The sequence below is a fragment of the Podarcis raffonei genome, chromosome 3 (genome assembly GCF_027172205.1).
Source record: "Podarcis raffonei isolate rPodRaf1 chromosome 3, rPodRaf1.pri, whole genome shotgun sequence".
NCBI lineage: Eukaryota > Metazoa > Chordata > Lepidosauria > Squamata > Lacertidae > Podarcis > Podarcis raffonei.
Window position 1 is genome coordinate 108,922,282 of NC_070604.1, and position 22,462 is coordinate 108,944,743.

The 22,462-nt window shown below is 44.0% G+C and overlaps 1 protein-coding gene across 1 annotated transcript in view; it reads left to right on the forward strand.

The window, feature by feature from the left end:
- The window catches only part of MSH2 (mutS homolog 2), a 56,601-nt gene that overhangs the window by 11,930 nt on the left and 22,209 nt on the right, over positions 1-22,462 (forward strand). The window contains exons 5-8 of the mRNA XM_053383560.1: positions 1,471-1,620; positions 3,594-3,727; positions 17,981-18,177; positions 19,487-19,596. Coding sequence (XP_053239535.1) covers positions 1,471-1,620; positions 3,594-3,727; positions 17,981-18,177; positions 19,487-19,596 — 591 coding nt within the window. The remainder of the gene's footprint in view (positions 1-1,470; positions 1,621-3,593; positions 3,728-17,980; positions 18,178-19,486; positions 19,597-22,462) is intronic.

Sequence of the window (22,462 nt, forward strand, 5' to 3'; positions counted from 1 at the left end):
AAAAATACGGTATTTTTTACAATTAAACGGTGTATAAATTTTGTGGAATAATAGTAATAATAATAACTGTAGCAAAAAATCTGTGAGAGATAGGTTAGACCTCTTGCATTCATTCTACACAAGATAAGTGACTGACATCTTTTAAAATTACCATTTTTTTTAACGCTCTCCTCCCTCACCCACTTAAAATTACACACTGCCAACTCAGTGCGTGGGCAATTTTAAATTAACACACATAAGCTATGGCTAGCACTTCCTCCTCCTGCTGGGGAGACTGCCTGAAAACATGTATAAGGCTTGCTTTTAAACTAATGCTCTCCCAAAGGTTTTCTTTGAACCACACCTGTGGTTTTGTTCTTTATGACAACCTTTATTTGAATGGTGGAAGGCTTGTGCAGTTGCTAAGTGTGAGTTAAAAGTCCTTGGTTCAATTCTCATCTCTGCCACAAACTTGAATGTAGCCTTAGTCTCCCTCTCTCTCTGCACTTGAACTACGCTTTGCAAATGTTTATTGGTGATGTTTAACATGCAGTTTCAAGTGAGAGAAGTAGCACTATGACCTGCTAAAAAGAAAAAGGAGGAGTTTTGCAGAAGAATATGGGCATCACTGTCACTTTTAAACAGAAGATCTGTTTGTAGCTAGCTTTTCAAACAACTGCAGTTTACGTTTGCATTTCAGCACTAAAGTACTTTTGTTATACTTGCATAGTCCTTTCAGTGTGGAATAAATGGCTGCTTCTGTTCTTTCCTTACTCTCCTGCTGCAGATAGTGGCTATTGCAGTTTTCTGAACACTTAATTTAAAGGTGTGTGAAGGATAAAGCCTTTGACCGGGACAGTCCAGGATAGGGCTCTTAATGCTTCCTGCCCTACTTTGGCTGTTCACCTTGTCTCTTCCTAGCAGAGATACAGACCCTAGTTCACATATAACTTAGAGTCAGCCATGGCTTTGTGCAAACACATGTGTTCATTGAGTGAATATTGCAACTCCTCTTGTTGCTTTGCTGCCTGGTGGGCTAAACCATGGTTTGGCTAAGTGTTGTATCTAACCTGGGCTCATAGTTTTCCTATAACCATGGTTTGTCCTGTGGCTTACCGTGGTTTGTTTGGAGCCAGACAAGTCATTATCCCAGCTTTGGATATAATGCTATACCAAACCATTGCTTAAGTCTGGGTAGCATGGCAGCAGTAGGATCGGGGGGCAGGGGGAGAAACAGTGGCTTTGCAGTCTTTGCTCCCAGAACCCAGGTGCTAACTCATTTTCGCTTGTATCTTCGGAAGTAGATTGCCGTAAAAATTCTAGCAATAATTTCATTTGGAATTATTTAACTGCCGATTCTGCTGTTCATTTGGGAACTCTTCCTTAGTTGGACGGCATCCAGCTCTGTACCTAAAAGTACGCCAGTGACAAGCTGCCTGTCTTCCTGCATGTGGAGTAATCCCCCCTTTTTTTTCATACCCCCCCCCCCAGATCGCCATCACTTCCTTGGCTGCAGTGATTAAGTATTTAGAACTCTTAACAGACGAGTCTAATTTTGGACAATTTGAACTCTCCACCATGAACCTTCATCAATATGTCACACTGGATCATTCCGCTGTCAGGGCACTTAACCTTTTCCAGGTAAGCCGGGGCATTGCTATGTATGTAAGACTCTGGGCACAGACCTGCAACACAAACTTGCCTAAAATAGGGACACATGCCCTTTTTTGCACATCTGTTTTAAGTTGGATACATTTTTTGGGTGGGAAAGTGGCATTCAGATAAGCATGTAAATGAAATGTGAACACAAGCTCATGCCAGAAACAAATCTTAGTTGAATTAAGAGAACAGTATTCTCAGGAGTTAGCCCAGGTTAAGGATTTTCGAATCGGAACTTATTTTGATCAAGGCATACTCAAAGTAGACCCACTGACACCAGTAGGTTGCATCCAACGCTGTGTGAGAGGACTTCTGCTTGCACAAATAATTCCTCTCCTCCCTCCAGCTCCCTGCGCACTCCTCAGATCTGCTCCAGAGGGCCCCCCCAAACCTCTGGAGCAGATTTTGATGGCCTAACGCAGTGGTTCCCAACCTTTTTTTTGGCCATATCCAACCTAAGCATCTTTATAACTCTTATTATTCAAAAAGTGAACTATTCACGTGGAAGAAGCCTAAACGGCCATTAATTTGGTCTAACTTATTCTTGAATTGCCCCTCCCCTCAAAATCAAATTGCCTGCTGCATTAGTCATGTCCATCAATTCCAGTTGGTCTGTTCTGAGCATGACTTAAGTGGATATAATCCACTTATTAAATAAATCATAATAAACTATGCCTGTTAATTGATTAAAATCTGCAAACAAATAAAACAATAAATTGGAAGAGAGAAGGTGCACGTACATCTCAAAGGAGGCTCAGGGTCAAGGCTTAGGGACAATAGGAGTTATAGTCCGGTAAGTCCTGGAGGGCTACTACTTCCTCATCCTAGATCTAATAGATTAGATAGACTACATGTTGCAGCCCTTGTTTTCACAGGTGTTCACATGCAAATATATGCAGATGCCCTGCAGCTAGTATTCCCCACTCCTGCATAGCATATTAGGCTGGCAAAGCTTAGATAAATAAAATATGTGCTGAAAGCTTTAAGAGAATGTATTTTGTGTTGCATCGATGGATCAGACAGCATTTGGGAAGGAAAATGTTGGAGAAGTAAACCTTTAATCCACGCAATGTGGCAGAATCTGCCTTGACATAAGGGAAGACATAAGCCACGTTGTGAAGCTAGCCAGGGACGCTTTAAAGTTATATTGATCTTGGTATATAGCCCTGTAAAGCCTGTTATTTTATTTCAGAGCTCTACATGGCTTTATTGTTTTTAAAATCGGGCTGCGCTCTGATACCGCTCCACAGCTAAGTTCCTGGTTCCTCATCTTCACAGATCTAGTACATTTGTGTACATCCACACAGAAGGGAAAGACCCTCGCCCCCATTTTTTTCTCCCCTCATCTCTCAATTCAGCTAGCTTGTCTTCCCTGTGAGCCGCCTCCTTTGTTACTGGAAGGATGGGCTTGAACTCTGTTGCAGAATGCCAAATTAACTCAAGCATAAAGGAAATAATTTTATCTATTATTACATTTACACCCCACATAAATCAAGTTGGTTTATGTTTCTAGAGTGCCCTGGAGAAGAAGAGGGTGCCTTTTCCAGAGCTATGCTCACCGGAGCATTCTTGGAAATCCAGGGGGGCCTCAGATAGCCCAGAGCGCTCTCCCAACACTGCCCTCCAAAGAGCTCACACACTCATGCGTGGCTCTTTGCATCCCATGCTCAAAATAACCCTGCAAGGTTGAGAGACAGTGATTGGCCTAAAGTGACCTAGTGAGCTCCATGAACGAGTGGGGATTTGAACTCTGGCATTCCAAGTCATAGTCCAACACTCTAACCACTATGGAGCACCACCTCTTGATTCAGAAGAAAAGTACTAAAATGCAGAACACATACATGTTCTCACTTGCCACTATTCTGCTTTTAGAGAGGTTTCACTCACTTTTGCACAAATGTTTTTTGGTTTTTCTTTTAATTGACTTTCTACCACAATGTGTTATTTCCCCTCAGCGTTCTTCAGAAAATGCTCAAGGTACGCACTGTTTGGCTGGCTTGTTAAATAAGTGCAGAACGGCCCAAGGACAGAGGTTGGTGAACCAGTGGATCAAACAGCCCCTAGTGGACAGGAACAAAATAGAAGAAAGGTAAATATTCTCTCCTTCAGCGCTGATGCTTGGAACTGCCTAGATTAGAAAACGCACCACTACTTTCCTACAATTTTGGATCACAATTTTTGTTGGTGTTTAAGCGAGTATATTGAGTTGTTTGCTTTTCAGAGGATGGTTGTTTAGATTGCTCCGAAAAGGCGGGGTTGTTTTTCAGTAGCTGGAAGGAAACTAATCCAGGGAGTTCTGGTAAGGCTGGAAAACTTCCTGAGTGTACATAATCAGTGGTAGTTCTAGTGTTTAGAACCACCCTTAATAGGTTTTCTCTGTTGCAAGTCATGAGTTTGTTTATGATAAGAGGAATTGGGCTTCAATTAGTTGGACTTATGAGCCATTGAAATCAGTGGGAACCAAGTGCAGCTAATTTAGTCTTGAGTCCAACTCTCTGAGTTTTCTGCTGCTTCTGTTAACAGTGAAACATCAGTACTGGACTAGGCATGCTATTTCCTTGTTTTATCTTAACGTTTGTATTAGCTGTTGCTCTCATACTTCCGATTCTGTTTGTCTTAAGCCATTAAAATGATTATTTGCTTCATGGCACCAGACTTGGTATTACATTGGTCATGAAATCTGGGGAAGCTGAGTGCAGCTAAAGCTGAGCATCTGACCTTTTAAAGAAGTAATGTTGATTTGCATCCTTGATCTTGCAAACAACAAAAGCTCCCAATTCAGCTCAGGGCTGTGTGATTCACTTGTGGGTCAACAGAGAGGGAAAAGAGGATTGCAAATGACAGTCGGTGCCCCTGCTGTGCTTGCATGGCAAAGGGGCTTCAGCTTAGTCTTACAGCTCCAAAAATACCTGTCACAGTTTGTCTGGTGAATGTCTGGAAGGCTGATTTATAATGTATGTTAGTGGACTACCTGAATTTAACTAGGATAGGCTTAATGGATTTGTTTGATTAAAGTGGACTCTCAGGCTTAATGAATCCAATACATTGAATAGTTTGGCACCAGTATCTTCTGGCTTTAATACTGTGCTGTACAATTTTTAAGTTTTAGTCCTTTAGTTCTGAAAGGGAAGAAGCTGGATAATGAATAGACATGGAAAGAATAGCCAGGGGCAGCATCAACAAAGTAGTTTTTTCATTATAAGGGCTTCTGGCTATGCAGCTGAACCAAACCTCCCTCTCCTCTCCCTGCACCCTGCCCAGATATGCTCTGCAGCATTGGAGGAACCCCCAGAGCAGATTTAGTGGGCACTTGAGGAGGGGTTCCCTTGCGTAGCCAGAAATCCTTGTGCTATCACAGTATTTCTCAATCTTGGGATCCCAGCTGCTGTTGGACTACGACTCCCATCATCCCTGACCACTGGCCCTGCTGACTTGGGATGATGAGAGTTGTAGTCCATCAACAATCCAAGGTTGAGAGACACTGCTAACAGAACTGCTTCAAGCGATACCGCCCCAGGATACAGCGTGGCCAAAGCAGAAAGTGCTTCCAAGTATGTGCCTGTCTGGGGTGGGTTTAGGTGTCTCCCAGTTTTCACAATGACCGCGCACCTCAGTGCACTGCATGCAACCCCAGGGAGGTTGCCGGGCATTCAGGAGCAGCTTTTAGGAGGTGGGAAAGGGTTGCAGCAGAGAATTCCATAAAGACTCTGTGTGCATGTGGGTGACAGCACTGTTAGGATACAGTTCCGTTCCACCTTAAAAGGCAACAGGTATGACTCTTGTGTGTCACATGCCTGTTTACTTCCAGCACTTGCTGGGAACTTCCGTTTGTATCTAGCTTTTGTGTTACTGCTGTTTTGCTGGAGACGAAGGGAAGCAGACATGTTTTCCTCTGTTCCTGAACGATGCTGAATAAAATGCTGTATGTTATGCTTACACATTTCTCTGTCCGCCTCTTCTGCTGTGAGAAGATTTACACACTCTGCTGACAGAGCGTACACGGGTCTCTAAATGTATCTGAGGCTCGTGTCGCTGATTGATTCTGTTCCAAGGAAGACCGGCTGCCGTCCGGTGGCTGGAGCCAGCTGGGGGCCTGCCTGATGCCCCCATCTCCCCGACAGTATCCCAACAAGCACAGCCTTAACCAGGCAGCATTCACTGTCTCTGTTCTGCACCCATCTCAAGTTTGCTACATAAGAAGAGCTGGCTGGCTGGACAATCTAGTCCAGCCTCCTGTTCTCAGTCGCCAACCGGATGCCTGCAGGAAACTCCTCAAAGCAGGATCTGAGGACAAGAGCAGCCTCCCATTCTGTGGTTTCCAACTGTGGAGGCAGAGCTTAGCCAGAGAATCATAGAACTGTAGAGTTGGAAGGGACCACGCAGGTCATCTGACTCCCTGCAGTGCAGGACTTTTTTGCCCAAGCTGGGGCTCCAATCCACAACCCTGAGATCAAGAGTTCCATGCTCCACCAACTGAGCTATCCTACATCGTGGCCACCCTCCATGAGAATCTCCTCCACTGCAGATCTATAGAAGTTGGGATGGTAGTAGTGCCATTCTCCTAAAAAAGAAGCAGCTCTTACTCAGAAGATATCTTTCTTTAGGCTTGTCAGCAGCGACCAGTGACTTCAGCAGACAGCATGTGGGCTTATAAGAAGACTTTGTGTGGGAAGAACTATGAATGTCTTCTAAAGCCCGAGGGGAAAACACATCAGGTTCTGTTCAACAAGGCCTGACAGACTCCCTGTGGAGGATTGACTTAGACCAGAACCCTGTATGAAAACCTTTTTGTGGTGTTCGTTTGCACGGGTGCCTAGATCCTTGCTCAGCTACGGTGGGCAAAGACTTAGGGAGCTTCTCTCTTGGGGCTGTTGTGAAGGTTGTAAAGCAAGCAAAGTGCTTGCGGTGGTATATAAATTACTTAACGTAACACACACCCCACGCTGGTTATTATAGTAGCGGTAGTAATATTTCTTTATTATAAAAAGTTATATCACGCTTTCCCAAAGGAAATACCCAAGGCAGCTAACAATAAAACCACAAGTTTACATTAAAACAATATACCAAAAAAATACAAAAGAGAAGATGAAACCAGCTGCCAGCTAAAAATTAACACTTTCAGTGGATCATATGATTTAGAATATGAATTGTAGAGTTGGAAGGGACCATGATGGTAATCTAGTCCAACCCTTGCAATGCAGGAATCTTTTGCCCAACGGGCTCAAATCCACAGCCCTGAAATTAAGAGTCTCATGCTCTGCCGACTGATCAACTCTTCCCCTCCCCTCTTCTGTAGCTCCCCAAAAAACTCTCCAGAGAATTGGGGGGCCCTCCTGAACGGTTAACACTGTGGGTCCCGTGGGGCTTGGTGCAAGGGGGGAATTTCCCAAAATCAGGTGGGGGGAGTCTCCCCTGGCACTTCAGCCCATCACTGTCCACATCTTCTTAGTGAAACCGTTTTTATATTTGTATAAGCCTATTTTGGCATTAAGTGGTATATAACTTTTAAGAAATATTAATTGCATTAATAAGTAGTAGTATTAATAATACCAGTAATATCATTATCTTCCTCCTTCCTAATGTGATGTGCTGACAGAATGTTGCTCGCCTAAGACAACAGAGTTCATGGTAGACATGAGTCCTGGTCCATAGGCTTCTGTCTGTTCTTCGGAGGAGCAGCTGCAGAGGTGCTCGTGGCACTGTAGGTCGGAGCCTTCTCTGAGATAGCACTGACGTTAAGGCATTCCTTCCCTTGGGAATCTCCATTCCTTGTAGGGAAGTTCTATAACTCAGCGGTAGACCGTTCATTTTGCATGCGGAAATTCCCAGATTTGGTTCCCAGCATCTCCTGGGAGGACTGGGAGAGACCCTCTCTTCGGAATCCCAGACATGCTGCCAGCCAGTGTTCTGGCCAGGTTGGCCAATGTTCTGACTTGCCACAAAGTAGCTTCCCACTTTCCTATGTTTGGTGGCTTTCGGACGTCAAGCAAAGGCAATCTTTTCCCACAAGGACCTATTTCTAAAAAATATAAACACTCTTGATTGTAATCTCAGGTATGGCTTTCTGTTGATTTACGTTCTGTTTATACAGTGCGCTAATTGCTTTTAGTTCTTTTTGCAAGCTGCTTGGGTTTTCTTTTTTTAATGAACCTGTGTTGTAAGCATTTTAATGAATGAAGAAACGTAAAAATGCTGCATCTGGCCAGTGCCGCTTCAGACTGCAGGTGTGTGTATTTGTGTATGTGTGTGTGTGATGTGATCCAATGTTTCTTTGTGCATCCCTCACCATACTTTTTTTTTTAAAAAAACACAAAACAAACACCTTAGATGCTCCATTGGATATTTTGTGAGAACAAAGCTGTCTCTGCTTCTCATCCATAAAATCACAGTTGTGGGCTAATGAACAATTTCTTCAGGCAATTCAACTCTGTGGTGCCCAGATCCAAAGTCTGAGGAGCATACTGTAAATCTGTTGATGTTGGATTAAGGCCGCCAAGTGATACTTCAGCGCTCCCAGCAGCAGCAAGTTTTTAAGTACAGTACAGTGGACGCTCGGGTTGCAAATGTGATCCATGCAGGATGCACGTTCGCAACCCGCAGTGTCCGCAGCCTGCAGTGGCGCGTCTGCGCACATGCGGGTTGTGATTTGGCACTTATGCATAATTTAGCGCTTCTGCACTTGCGCAACTGCCGAAACCCGGAAGAAACCTATTCCGGTACTTCCGGGTTTCGGCGGTCCGTAACCCGAAAAAACGCAACCTGAAGCGTCTGTAACCCGAGGTATGACTGTACACAGATGCAGTTTCTAGCTGGCTCTTAACTACCTGCTCCCAGTTGCTAAAACTCACCAACTTAAAATGAATGTGAAATGGCAGTCTTGCCCCCTGAAGTGTCTTGCAAGTTAATGAACACCAGGTCAGTTGTGTGATCTTCTCTTTCCCCTTTTCTTTCCTGTTTTGGCAGAATAGCAGCACAGTTGAAGCTTAATCAGAAGAAAGGCCCATAACACTAACTTGTCTCCTGCCAAATTAGAACAATGGAGTGGTATGCAACTGCTCTTTACTCAGGAGGAGACCCGGTGAAATGAACGTATGTGACTAAGCCAGGTCAATTAATTTCAGTGCGTATACTCTGAATAAAACTTGGTTAAATGTCACCCATAGACTTCCATAGAGAGGGGTGTATGTGCAGAAACCAACCTACTGCACAAATGTATAGTTTTGCCTCTGGCTCCAGCAGCTTCTGGCATGTGGCCCCTGGAAGGTTGCTCAGCGGGGAATGTGGCTCTTGAGCTGTCAAAGGTCCCCCCCCCTTGGTTTAGCAGATACCAGTGAGCCTATCTTCGTCCTGGGCTTGCTCATTCCCCTTCTCCCCTTTCCTCCATCCAGGTGTCTGGGAGGCGGCATTCGGAAGCTTCTGCTGTGAGTTAGCACCTGCCTCCTGTGCTGTCAGCACTGTGGTTAACACTTTACTATGGATGCTTTCAACAAGCGAGTGTCAAAAACCTTAATACGACGATGACGGGTTTGAAATGAACCATAATTAATGTCTGTTTCCAGGCATCTGCATGTGTCTTCCAGGGAAACCTACCCAATACCTAGTTGAGTATAAAGGTCTTTAAGGGCTTGTTTAAATGCTAGGCATGTCTTTTAAAGGGGTGGCTTCCATTCAGTGACAAGCGTAAGCCACTTTTGCTGCTAGAAAACTTGATTTCTTTTTAGAAATATTATTCTGTTATTGTAAAATTATTTCATTTCTGTTTACTTACTGTTCCTGTGTTTCGCAACTTTATGTTGGCATTTTTTTTTCATTTGTCTGCACTTTTGATTTAGAAAAAAGAAGGAAAACACATCCTGAAAGCCAAATTTAGCAATTTGGTGGGTGAGTTTGACATGTAAGAAATGAAATCCTACCAAACGGCATGGAAATGAGTTCTGGGTCTTTGGTGTCTGAGCTAGTCCTAGTCTTCTCATGGAAGAAGTGGACACTTGTAGTTTCTCTACCACTAACCCAAAGTGTGCAGTTTAGTTTGATAGTGCTCCATTCATTTTTCTAAGTGTGACTCCTTCATTGCATTTCAAATGGCACCCGTTAAAGCCCTCATGGGAGTTGTTGTTCAAAACATCTGGAGGGTACCAGGTTGGGGAAGGCTGGTTCACGCTGTTGAGTTACATTTTTATAGTCTCTTTTAATGCTGTAAAGGTCTGGCCAAGCTCAAAGTGAGGAATTGATTGAACAACATGAAATTGTTCTGGGATTGAGTGGAATTGTGCCAGCATAGCAAAATCAGCATTGAAAAGGCATTTAAACTGGTAGTGGTCATTTTGGCTGTGATCAGATAACAGGTATGAACGTTGCTTGCGAGACCTCTTGTCTTGCTGCTATAGATAAAATGCTATTAGAATTCTCTAGAGTTTAGAGATGGGCCACTAATTTTGGATGGCCTTGGTAGCCTGCCAGGATTTGGGAGCATCAGTGATCTATGTCTTTCCCTCCCACGCCCCCTCAACCAAAAGAAAATCCTTTGGCAGGTGCTTTGGAAACATTCTGACTTTCAGGGCCCTTCCAGAGTGCAACGCAGGTTCAGGGACCAGAACTTCTTATCTCACCTGAATTCCAGTCCTGAGGAAGAGCTAGGATTGACAGCTGATTTTTTTACTTGCTCTTTGGAGGCATTCTGAGTGCATCTTAAAAGCTGCATAAAGTCAGAGGCAAGGGAGAGAGGTGACGTGAGAGGGCAGTGACCGTGACGATTTTAAAATAGTTGTCCAGAAGTAGCCTTCTTTCCAAAGCCCATTCATTCATTCATTGCATTCATATTCCACCTTTTCTTCCAAAGAGCTCAAGGTGGCGGTACATCGTTCTCCCCCTCATCGTTTAATCCCCACGACATCCCTGTGAGAGTAGGCTAGACTGAGAGACAGGGACTGGCTCAAGGTCACTCAGTGTGCTTCTTGACTGAGTGGGAATTTGAACCCTGGTCTCCCAGGTTCTAGTCTAACACTAACCACTACACCAGCCCAGTAGAAAGTGAACTAGAGACATTTTGCATGCAAAGTGTGTCCTTTACCACTGAGCTATAGCCTTTCCCGTTCCGGCAGAAAGATCAAGTCACACACGATAGCATTCAGAAGTACGACCAGTGCTGCTGTAGCCTCAGCTATAAATTTCAGTACTCCTTCATCCTCAAAACGCCAGATGTATTATCCGAGGTGATCAGTCTCAACCCTGGCTCGTGATTTCTTCTTCTTTAGTCGTAGCCGAGTAAGATTGTCTTCCATAAACACGGTTTTAACAATGAGTCTGTAAGTGACTGTGGAGGCCAATTTTGGATCCTCATGTCCTTCCACAGTGGGGACAATGGTTCCCGGGTGGGAGTTGATCACTGTGTGGATTTGCCAAGCGTGCCTTCCTCTTAGCACGTTTCTCCCTTGCATCCTGAGTTTGAGTGTCTTCAAAGTCCATGACACCTTTGGTAAAGGCTGTTCTCCAACTGAAGCGCTCGCAGGCCAGTGTTTCCCAGTTGTCGGTGTTTATACTACATTTTTTAAGATTTGTCTTGAGGCAGTTTTTTAACCTCTTTTGTTGACCACTGGCATTGCACTTTCCATTTTTAAGTTCGGAATAGAGTAGTTGCTTTGGAAGATGATAATCAGGCGGATATCCGCACAACATGACCAGTCCAACGAAGTTGATGTTGAAGAATCATTGCTTCAACACCGGTGATCTTTGCTTCATCCAGTACATGGATATTAGTTCACCTGTCTTTCCAAGTGATGCGTAAGATTTTTTGGAGACACCGTTGAAGGAATCTTTCGAGGAGTTGGAGATGGCGTTTCTAAGTGGGCCATGTTTCACAAGCATACAGTAAGGTTGGTAGTACAACAGCTTTGTAAACAAGCATTTTGGTTTCCCTGAGAATGTCCTGGTCCTCAAACACTCTGCACTTCAATTGGGAGAAAGCCGTACTTGTAGAGCTCAGGCAATGCTGGATTTTGGCATCAGTGTTGACCCTTGTGGAAAGATAACTGCCTAGGTAGGAGAAGTGACCCTGACCCAGGCACATCAAAACCTTGGCGGGGCAAGATAAAGGTCAGGGAACAGTCATGCCAACATTCTTATTATAGCACATCATCCCTGGAATTGTTGGAAACCAGGGGTCTCCCAACATGAAGTCGCTTCTAATGGCTTGTGAAAAGGCTGTCAAGTGGGCTGCAGTGTAATCTATTGCTGAATTTTATTAGGCAGCAGGGACAGCTGAACCTGTTCCGATGCTCCCAAGTGCCATGGACTCTCCTGTGCATCTGATATACCTGTTGTTTGCAGGAACGCCAACCCCATCTGCCAAGTTTCCTTGTTAATTTCTCCAGAGCCCTGCATTATTATGCATACCAACCACTTGCCTTTAGCAGGTGCAAAGGTGCAAAATTACAGCAAGGGGAATCGTGCACATGCAATTCCCCAACATCTCCGGTACATCTGTGCTGGCATGAACCACAGTTGGGTCTCCATTTGTAGTTGATCTAGATTCCTTTCCCCTCCCTTTCCCGCTCTTCCACCTGCGTCCATCTTCAGAGGCTTGCACTGTTTTCAGGTGGTACTGAGGACCACATTGGCTGCTGAGCAGGAGCTAAAAGCGTTGTAGCCAGCTAAGTTCTACTCAAGTGTTGACATATTAAAAAGAATAGTCGTGCCTGTGAACATCAGTGGGTCTACTCTGAGTAGGACTAGCACTGGTTACAACCCAATGTCTGTACCTCTTTATAAATAAGCTACATTTGCATTGCTGTACTTTGAGTCTTACACATCCCTGATAAATTTTGAGGACTTGTAACTTGAAAATTTATTCTGTTCAAAAGTCTTTGCGCACCGTGAGAGGAAAGTATTCTCTGAGTGGAGACATGCTGTTTATACTTATAACAAAAAGAACCAACACTTCACATAGGGTTTTTAATGTTCCTAGTGGCACATTTTAAGTGATCTCGATTTTGGATTATCACCAAAGATAAAATTTATGCACCTCTACACGTTTCAGAGCCTTAAGTCTGTTAAGGGAAAACTGCAACATTCCTTAGTTGTTCTGGATACAGCTTCAGGGCAGCATCATTCTGACTAGATAAGCCAGACATATACAGTATACATAAATACATAAATATTCAGCTCTCCAATACAGAATTGTTAGGTAGGAAGCAGACCTGCCCTGCCCCTGGGACAGAAAAGTAATACATATGAACATTTGGATAATCTGAAGCAGCATGTAAAAATAAATACAGATCCAGCAGATTTGCTCTGCTCTAGCAGAAAGGATTCACATGAAATAATAGCCATGGGAAAATATTTATTACCAGTTTAATAACTTGTAAGTGTTTAAGAATAGGACTTGGGGCTCAAATCTGACATAAAAATTAGCAGGCACCTAGGAAGCTGTACAGTGGTACCTTGGGTTACAGACGCTTCAGGTTATGCGTTTTCGGGTTGCGCACTGTGCTGAACCCAGAAGTGCCAGAACAGGTTGCTTCCGGGTTTTGGTGCTTGTGCATGCGAAAAAACATCAAATCGCGACCCGTGCGTGTGCAGACGCAGTGCTGCGGTTTGCGAAGGTTCCACTGTAATTCATTACAGAGCATTCTGCAGCTGACTTCAAAGTCACTATACAGTGACTTGGTACCTCGCAAGATGAATGCCTCGCAAGACGGAAAACTCACAAGAAGAAAGAGTTTTCCGTTTTTCGAGGTGCTTCGCCAGACGAATTTCCCTATGGGCTTGCTTCGCAAGGGAAATCTCCGGGGACCTCTTTTAAAATGCTGGCGGTCGGGAGCAAAGACTTTCGCCCGCCACCGGCCTTCAGAAGAGGTCCTGGACCTCTTCTGAAGGCCGGCGGGGGGCAAAAGTCTTTGCTCCCCCCCGCCTGCCTTCCCGGGACAGCGGAGACTTCTCCGCTGTCCCGGGGCGATCTTAAAATGCTGGCGGGCGGCAGCGAAGCCTTCGCTGCCGACCCCCAGCATTTTAAAAGCCCCCGGGACAGCGGAGACTTCTCCGCTGTCCCGGGCGATCTTAAAATGCTGGCGAGCGGCAGCAAAGCCCTCCTGTCCCCGGAGCTTGCGGGGCGGGAGGTGGGGAGAAGGGCTTTTCTTCCCTACGCCAGCCTTCAGAACAGCCTTCTGAAGGCTGGCGGTGGGAAGAAAAGCCCTTGTCCCCCGCCCCCCCCCCAGCCTTCAGAAGAGGTCGGGGGACAGACTGTCCCCGGACCTGGTCTGAAGGCAGTTTCCATAGGAACGCATTGATTGATTTTCAATGCATTCCTATGGGAAACCGTGCTTCGCAAGACAAAAAACTCGCAAGAAGAAAAAACTCGCGGAACGAATTAATTTCGTCTTGCGAGGTACCACTGTACTTTCAACAAAAAGACTTAACAGGAAGCTCTAGCATAAAACTACAGAACCAGCAAATTCTGTTGTACTCAGTTTGGATTAAATCAGGACTCTGGTTTGCTCTTTCTCTGTAGGTGTTAACAGAATCTTAATGTGATCCTTCCCCACCCCCAAACTATAATTGCTCTCTTGAATGGGCTCCTCTGTTTTGCTCTTGCATATATTTGTGTCTTGCAGAGAAATGCCACAGACCCACTGCCACCCTTTTAATCTGTGACCCTCTGTTTGCAATTTCTCCCTCTTGTGAATGAGTATCTTATCTGCCCCGTCATCTGGGGATGGCACTTGCAATGAAGGAAGTGGACTTCCCCACTTGGGGGCCTTGTGCTGTGATAAATCTGTTTTGTAAGATGCTACAGGACTACCTGTTGTGTTTACTGCAACACGCTGCTACCTCTCTGGCAAGCCTCAAAATTGCAGCAGTGGATTCTGCTGAGCACTAGAAAAAGATATGTAGTCCGCACTTTGCCTTGATAACCTCAGCATCTAATTTCAAAGCCTCCCTTCATGCAGTTCTTACAGTTTTGTTATTTAGTAATAACAAGAGGGGAGCACTCTGCCCCAAAGAACTGCAGAACGAGAGGCATATAAGAGATCTATGACACTGAAGTGTGAGCAAGAGAGAGGTGTGTGAATTACATGAAACTCTGGCTTTGGTGCACATTAAGGAGTATTATATATCTTAGTGCTAAACCATGTTTCTATTTTATATCTTATCCATGAGTGTTTGGGGTTGTTTTTACTCTTTTTAAAAACTGGTCTTTAATGTGTGCCTTGGTTGGTGTTATGCTGAATGCTGAAAGCAACTATTGGAGGAAATTTGTGTTGTTCATTTATTATATGAAATACTCTTGGTGGTTAATTGTTTTTTAAAATAAAAAGCTTCCTATTCATCATAGTTGCATAAAACAATATGGAAATGTCTACCAATTCCTTTACCCTGCCTCTACATTTCTTTCTAATGCCAAATCATGGAAGCAGAATAAATTTAGAAGTGCCAAGCAGTTCTCTGCAAACAGACCAGGTTTGCCTAATCTCCATTGTAAAATTTGATAATATTTGCATGGGTGCGTTTTCGTTGAACATACAGTACTTCATGTATTGCTTGTTTGTTGATTTCTTCCAGTAGTCACGTTCAGCATTAACACGTTTCAGAGAAGCATTGTTTGGTACTAAGACATATAACAGTCATTGACACACCAAAACCCGTACCCCTTGAAGGTGGCATCTGTATGCAAACAAACAAACAAACAAACAAACAAGACAGGTTATTTGCCTCAAATTTTGAGATTTTATTTGCTTTTAAAAGACCCTCATTCCACTCTAAGGCAAATTCTCCCATTCCTTCCTTGTATTTTGGAGTCCTGCTTATTTCTCTTTGTGCCTTCGTGCTACAGTTTGAATTCTCCATAAGAGCATGGTACCTATAGTTTCTTCAGCCAAAGCCTGACGGTTACTCAACAACTGCTGGATACGTCATGCAATAAGATGCTTCAGCTCATGAATCTGAAATGTCATTTTCCTTTTTTAGCACCATCATGATGTTTGTGCCACATTTAGTTGTGATTCACAATCGCCTCCTGGATCTTCTTCTTCGTTCCCAGCAGTGCTTCTGTCTAGCCAGTGTCCCTTGATTTGAGGTCATATGTTTTATTCCCCCTTCTTTATTCTGGGCTTATTTTTTCAGCAAGAAACTGCTTTGCAAATAAAGTGGCCCATCAGCTGCTTTCTAGTGATATGGAAAGAAGGCAGAGCCTTCATTTCTGACATTCCTTTCTCCCTTTCATTTCCAAACTTCCAGGAAGCATAGGGCATAAGGGGTGGTGATGAGCTACTTGGAAACTGGCAGATGCATTTGTCAGGACCAGATCTGCCCCTGGCTCCACCAGCTTCTGATATCTAACCTAATTTCCCCCAAAGCCACAGTTGTGTCTACGAAGAAGAAAAGCGTAACGTTGGTTATGCTAGCGAGGTTTTTAGCAAGATGTCACTGAAGAGTTTCTACTTAATTCCAGAAGCATTTAACGGAGAGTTAGCCTGTCTGCTTATATGTGAGCATAAATTAACAAGTCAGCTGTGCACTGAACTGACGGCAGATCTCAGCCCTCTGTGCTTTGACGGCTACCAAAGCTTGCATTAATTTGTTCTTCCTAGTACAATAATGCTGGAGTGTAGGAAGGTAAGGGATCGTCCCCTTTATGGAGAAAGAAGCAATAAAAATATCCCGAGTGCTCTTTTTTTTTCTGCAGAAGCAGAAAGAGTTAGAATTCTAATGCCATGGAATTATTGCAGGAGTAGAAGAAAAATCATCCTTCAAGAGGGTGCATTGAGCTTTGGAGAAAATAAAACCCACTACTTGCAGGTCTCATTTGTCATACGACTGTGGGAAAGTCTCCTTGCTTTATGACCCTTTTTAAAAGTGGGATTTTTTCCCCATATAGCCTCAACAATGAAAAAAAATGGGAAGAAAAGAGAATTAAGCGGGTAATGTTCTCTAGAATTCATTCTTTCTGATCCCTGCTTTGGATTTAACGGAGGAGGATGGGTCATATACTTTGACTCAAGGCGTTTCTCTGGAGGTGGCATTTTGGCACCTGAACTGAAAAACCAGAAGCGTTCTCCCAGTCTCTCCTCCTGCACATGTACCCGTCTCCCCCTTGCTGGCTGTGCTGCTCTTGAGAAGCCTTCTGCAAAATTAAAAAAAGCAGAGAAAGTTGATTGTCTTATTGGTACTTGTTTGTGGTGGATGGAAGTACTAATTAAAAGACAAAGCTGGTAAGCTTATTTAGCTTACAATATTTGGAACCTCAGACTGCATTTCTGCTAGTGAGACTGCGTCCCCTCCTGTCCCCACTATCGGGTTTTGCTTTGTGATGAGAATGGGAAGCAATTTTGTCTTTTGAACGGACTAGGTGGGGCCAAGAGTGCAATATCTTGTAGAGCCCCAACATGCTTCTGTAGAGAAGCACGTTGGGGCATACACGTCAATGTTTGGCCCCCAAAGAATGAAGCTTAGTCGGGGAAGGGGGTAGATGCTGTTATGGCTTCTCCTTGTATATGTTCTTCCTTGGAGAAGGAGAGAGTGCTGTATAGGCTGCATGCAAAGGTCCTATGGGCCAGTTCGAACCACCAGTGGTCCACCCCATTTCATTTGGGTGGTCCATGGCTTGTCTATCAAAATGGAATGCAAAGTCATGGTTGCAGGACACTTGATTTCAATCTCTGTTTTAAAGATTCGTCTTTTAAGCATTACTCTCTGTGTGTTTGTGTTTGTGGGTATGCTTTGAACATCCTAGGCCTAGCCTGCTTCACAGGGTTGTTGAGAGGATAAAATGCAGGTGGGAGAACCATGTACACCACCTTGAGCTCCTTGGAAGAAAGGTGGGATAGAAATGTCATGATGTTGATGATGAAGTTTTTAATGTTTGAAGTTTTATTCTGTTTTTAGTCCTCTGTTGGGAGCCTCCCAAAGTGGCTGGGGAAACCCAGCCAGATGGGCAGGGTATAAATAATAAAATTAATAATAATAATAATAATAATAATTTAGTGTTCTGCTTCAGGGGAGGGTATTGCTGAACTTTTTAAAGATAACAGTTTCCCGTTTAATTCTCATTGAAACCTTTGACCAGACATTTATCATGAACATTATTGATGGCAGCAAAGCAAACTGCCAAGTGACTGGCTCCAAGCTGTCAAGATTTTCACTTGTTTGGCTCTTCTCACTATGATTTTCAGCCACCGTCAGGGAGTGGGCTGTTGGTGCAAGCTGAATCTTATGTGCTTCCATTAATAAATAAAGGAGGGAGTGTAGGGACAGAGAGCGATTGTAGTTGCCTCCGGAGGCTACGAAAGCCCTGTGTGCACGAACTGACTTTTTGGTCTCTTTTTGTTTCATCTTGTCCCACCCTCAGGCTAAACTTGGTGGAGGCCTTTGTGGAAGAAGCAGAGCTGAGGCAGTCTCTTCAAGAAGACGTGCTCCGTCGCTTTCCGGACTTCAACCGGATAGCGAAAAAATTCCCCAAGAAAGCCACACTCCAGGACTGTTACAAAATATACCAGGCTGTTAATCAGATACCGAATGTGATAGAAGCACTGGACAAAGTTGACGGTGATGCATTTTCACTGTTGTGCTATATCTGGAATCGCCATTTTCTTAAGCTGGCGAGAGGCAGCGAGGACTTGAATACAGTTGCTTGCTTCATAATATGGATTCCATTGGGACAAGGGTGGAGTGGCTTTAGCCCTCCAGATATTGCCGACCTGCAACTCCCACTGTCCCTGGCTATGCTTGCTGGGATAATGGGAGTTGTAGCTCCACCAATACCTAGAGGGCCAAAGCCTCTCCTTGCTTTCAGAGCTTGGGCTGCAGAGTTTGTGTGTGGGCTGCCCATCTAGGCTAGGAGCGCTGGAGGAGGAAATTGCCCCCAATATCACTCTGCTTCTTGAGTGGGCCTGGGATCAGGTTCCTGCCGCCCAGGGCTGCAGCCCACAATTCTCAGGCGCTGTCATAAAAGAGGAGGCATAAAGCCATCAAGCACAAAGCAAGAAAAACAGTAGAGGCAATAAAAGCTCCATATAAAACCAGCTGTAAAAGCTATAAAAGCAGCGCAAGGGCTGGAAAAAACACTGGCAATTAAAAGCAGCTAGTTTACGTGCTGAGAAGCCTTGGCAAATGAAAAAGTCTTTACGTTAAAAAAAGAACACATTCTTTCCTTCCTTTTTCACATAGAAAGTGTTGCTTTTGCAGGACTAATTTGTGAAGTGCATGGCTAATTTTTCCTCCAGTTTTAAAATGTTTTAGAGCAGCCAAGCCAGTGCCCTCCAGAGCTGGTTGGGGGTTGTTGGGAATTGTAGTCCAAAATCCTCTGGAAGGCAGAGGCTTAGCAGAACAACCAGGCTGTTTCCACCTCTCTCCCCACCCCACAACTCCTGGTTTCAATATTAATAAGTGTATCTTCTCAGTCAGGGCAATTTAAAGTACATGGTTGGATTTTTTTTAAAAAGCAAAATGGTGAACTTAAGAGAACTGCCTTGCTCATTAAGAGAAGAAAAAGGATGGACTATTTTGACCTCTGCAGATGTACTTTTCTGATTTGAATGTGCCAGTAGCTAAGAAAATGAAATGGGAATGTCTGAAATATATATGAAAAAACACTCTTTAATTTGGCAGCCTGAGGAATGCATTGTGTCTGTTGTCTTTTAAAAAATTAAAATTGTCTCTGCAGTGTTTGCCACCTTTCCCTGAAAATTGGCTTCTGTATTGCTCTTTAGAGAGCGATTCTTGCTTTAAACATATTTGCCGTTTTGATCTGTTTTTAATTATCTTATCTGTAGATTGCCTTGAGATGGCAGTTTACAAGGCAAGGAATAAATTGATGGTGATTATGATACATGTTTGTCTTTTTCCTTTTTTTCAGAAAACAGCAAGACATTAGTACAAGCAGTGTTCACAGGACCTCTGAGGGAGCTGCTGTCTGACTTCTCCAATTTCCAAAATATGATTGATGAAACTTTGGACATGAACACGGTAATCTAAAGGAAGCAGAATAATATGGCTTGGTTCTGTCAAAGATGTGCTGGGTGGATGATGACCCGGTGGTATTAGCAGCAAGCACAACTTTTCTACATTTAAACTTTTCAGCCTGCCTTTCTAAAAACTTATTCAAGGCTGTTCCGCCAAAATGACTAAAAACAGCCGTAAAAGAAACCAAGTGTCAGCACAATTTAAAAAATCACCAAGGACTGGCATTAATCAGATTATAACATAAATCTGTCCCGTCAGTACTGTATGGCACGTGTTGAAGCTAACTGTATGATGTGCTTCAGAAACGTAGGGAGTAACGGACACAGAGTTTCTTAGGGAGGGAGGTCCAGAGACTTTATGCCACCACAGAGAAGGCCCTGCTACAGACAGCCATAGGGCTCTTCCCTTATATATTAGATGTGGTGGGTCCTCTTCTGAAGATCTGAGTGGCCAGGGTGGGGGCGGGTTCCAGTGGGCAGAGACATCCTTCAGCGAATGTTCTGTGATCATTTCGCCTTATTGACATGGCAGATACCTATTTACATCTCTTGAACACTGGTTTGAAGGCCGGCAAGCCTATGCAGCTGCTTAAACTTTCTAGATTAGCCCGTCATTTAAACGATTATTTTATACTGGTTTTATGGTGTGTTGGGTTTTATTATACGCTTATATATTGTTGTACATTGACTTGATATATTATGAGTTGTCGGTATATAAATAGCTTTATAAATAAATAAAATTATAGGGCTGGGACGAAAGACCAACCAGTCAGAAGGCTGTCAACACAAAACCTGCCTCTCCAAGGTGGGAGCATCAACATCCAGGAATCGCATCCCATAACCAACACAGCTGAGCGCCTCTAACATAGAATGACATGCACAGCACCATGATGCTGGCATATCCAAGTAGCTACACATGAGTCTTAACTAATTCTTGAAATGCAGTTACATGCTACAGGAACAGTGTGTGTGTGTGTGTGTATAAGTAAAACAGTAGTGCTAATGGGGAATCCTTTTGAATAGGAGTTGTCCCTACCACAAAGAGTTGCTTTGATTTTTCATGTGTGTTAATTAAAGTTTGTTGGGCTGCCTGGGTCAAGATATGACTGGAGGGTTGTAGTCAGTGTTAGAGCACGTTCCCACTTCAAAACGCACCCCTTGGTGCCTCCGGGTAAGGCTAGGAAAGACTCCCTTCCTGAAATCCCAGAGGGCTGCTGCCAGTCAGTGTCTGCATTACTGAGATAAATGGACCGTTGGTCTGGCTTGGTTCTAAAGCTTCGGATATTCCTAGATATTCAGCCGACTTGAAATCTGGATGACGAGAAAATAGAAAGTTAACTTAAGTGCTGTACATATAGAGTCTGGCTCTACCCCCATCAGAAGTTCACACAAAGAAAAATGGATTCTGCAACCTGTAGGACACAAATAAAAAAAATGTGCATTTGCTTGTTTTGCCAGCCTGACGTTCCTGCAGGTACATCCGTGCAGCCTGATCTTGCCGCTTCTCTTCGCAGCAAGTAAGACAGTTCTGCTGCCGCTAGGGACCTGTTGCCATGAGCCACACCTCTTGAGTGTCTCTCTGCTGTCGAGGATTCCCTTCGGTTTTACCCACCTGCTTTCAAAAACAAAAGGACGAGAAATTCTCCATATATTAAAGTAGATAAGTTTAAATGAAGCCAAGTAAGACACATGACTCCAAGTTTTGTTTGTATTTCCAAAATCCATGGAAGTTAATTAAGGCCGATGTTGGAGAGGCAGCTGCGGTTACTGGAACAGCAAACTGTCCGCAGTGGGCGAGAAAGCGGGATCTCGCAGGTTCTGATTTTACGGCCTTGTGTTTCGCATTAAGACCTGTAAGAATCTATCATTCTCTTTAATAGGGTACGGTAAAGCTGCAGGTTGGCATAGCAACCAAATTAAATTGCTCGGCCTGCGCTGAGTAAACTTCCAGCTTCACGGACTTAGGTTTATAGAGCCACAGATACATTGCATGAGGTAGCGTGTATATATTATGGCAGTTTATATAGTGGCACTTGTGTACATTGCACTTCACAGAACAGTGTCACAAGCCTCCTGTGACAAGGAGCTTATAGTCTCTTCCAAGCCTTGGTGGGTGTCCAGGGGGAGATATTTTCAAGGTTGAGATTTTATTTATTATTTGAGAAATTTTTACAAACTGCTCAACCAATAAGCTCTCCAAGTGGTGTGCAAAATAAAATTACAGCTGGGGCAAAGGAAGCTGCATTATACTGAGCCAGGCTGTTGGTCTATTTAGCTCACATTGTCTGTCAGAGACCTTCTGCATGCATAGTAGCTGGTCTGCCACTGTGCCGCAGCCCCTGAACAGAACTAAAGCCCACAAACCAGTTAAAAGCAAATGGCTTGCCCAAACTGGAAAGCTTTCAGCTAGTGTCAAAAACAATAAAGTGTGAGTGCTTGCCCCATGTCAGTAGGCAGGGACCCCCAGAGCACAGGAGCTACCCCAGTGAAGGAACATTTCCTTGCAAATGCGGATTTGGCATTATGGGGCACTTGGAAAAGTAGGAATTGGGAGTCCTGCAACATCTGGAGGGCCACAGGTTGCCTACCCCGGTTTACTAGATAAAATCCTGGAATTGGTCGCACCATCTATGTGTTTTGGATGTTACACTTGGAAGTCAGAGGTGAAGTGTCTCTTGGTTGATGTCAGCGGTAGAAAGGTGGGATCCCATCCCATACTATTTTGCATGTGGACCAGGTCATAGACAGCTGAATTTGGTTGGCCCAGAGTGGCCCCATCCTTGATCTGCTCCATATGTGCTTTGGAGTAATTCTGACTGGCTTATAATACCAGTATTATCTCTTGACTGGGCTCCAGTTTGTTTTATGTA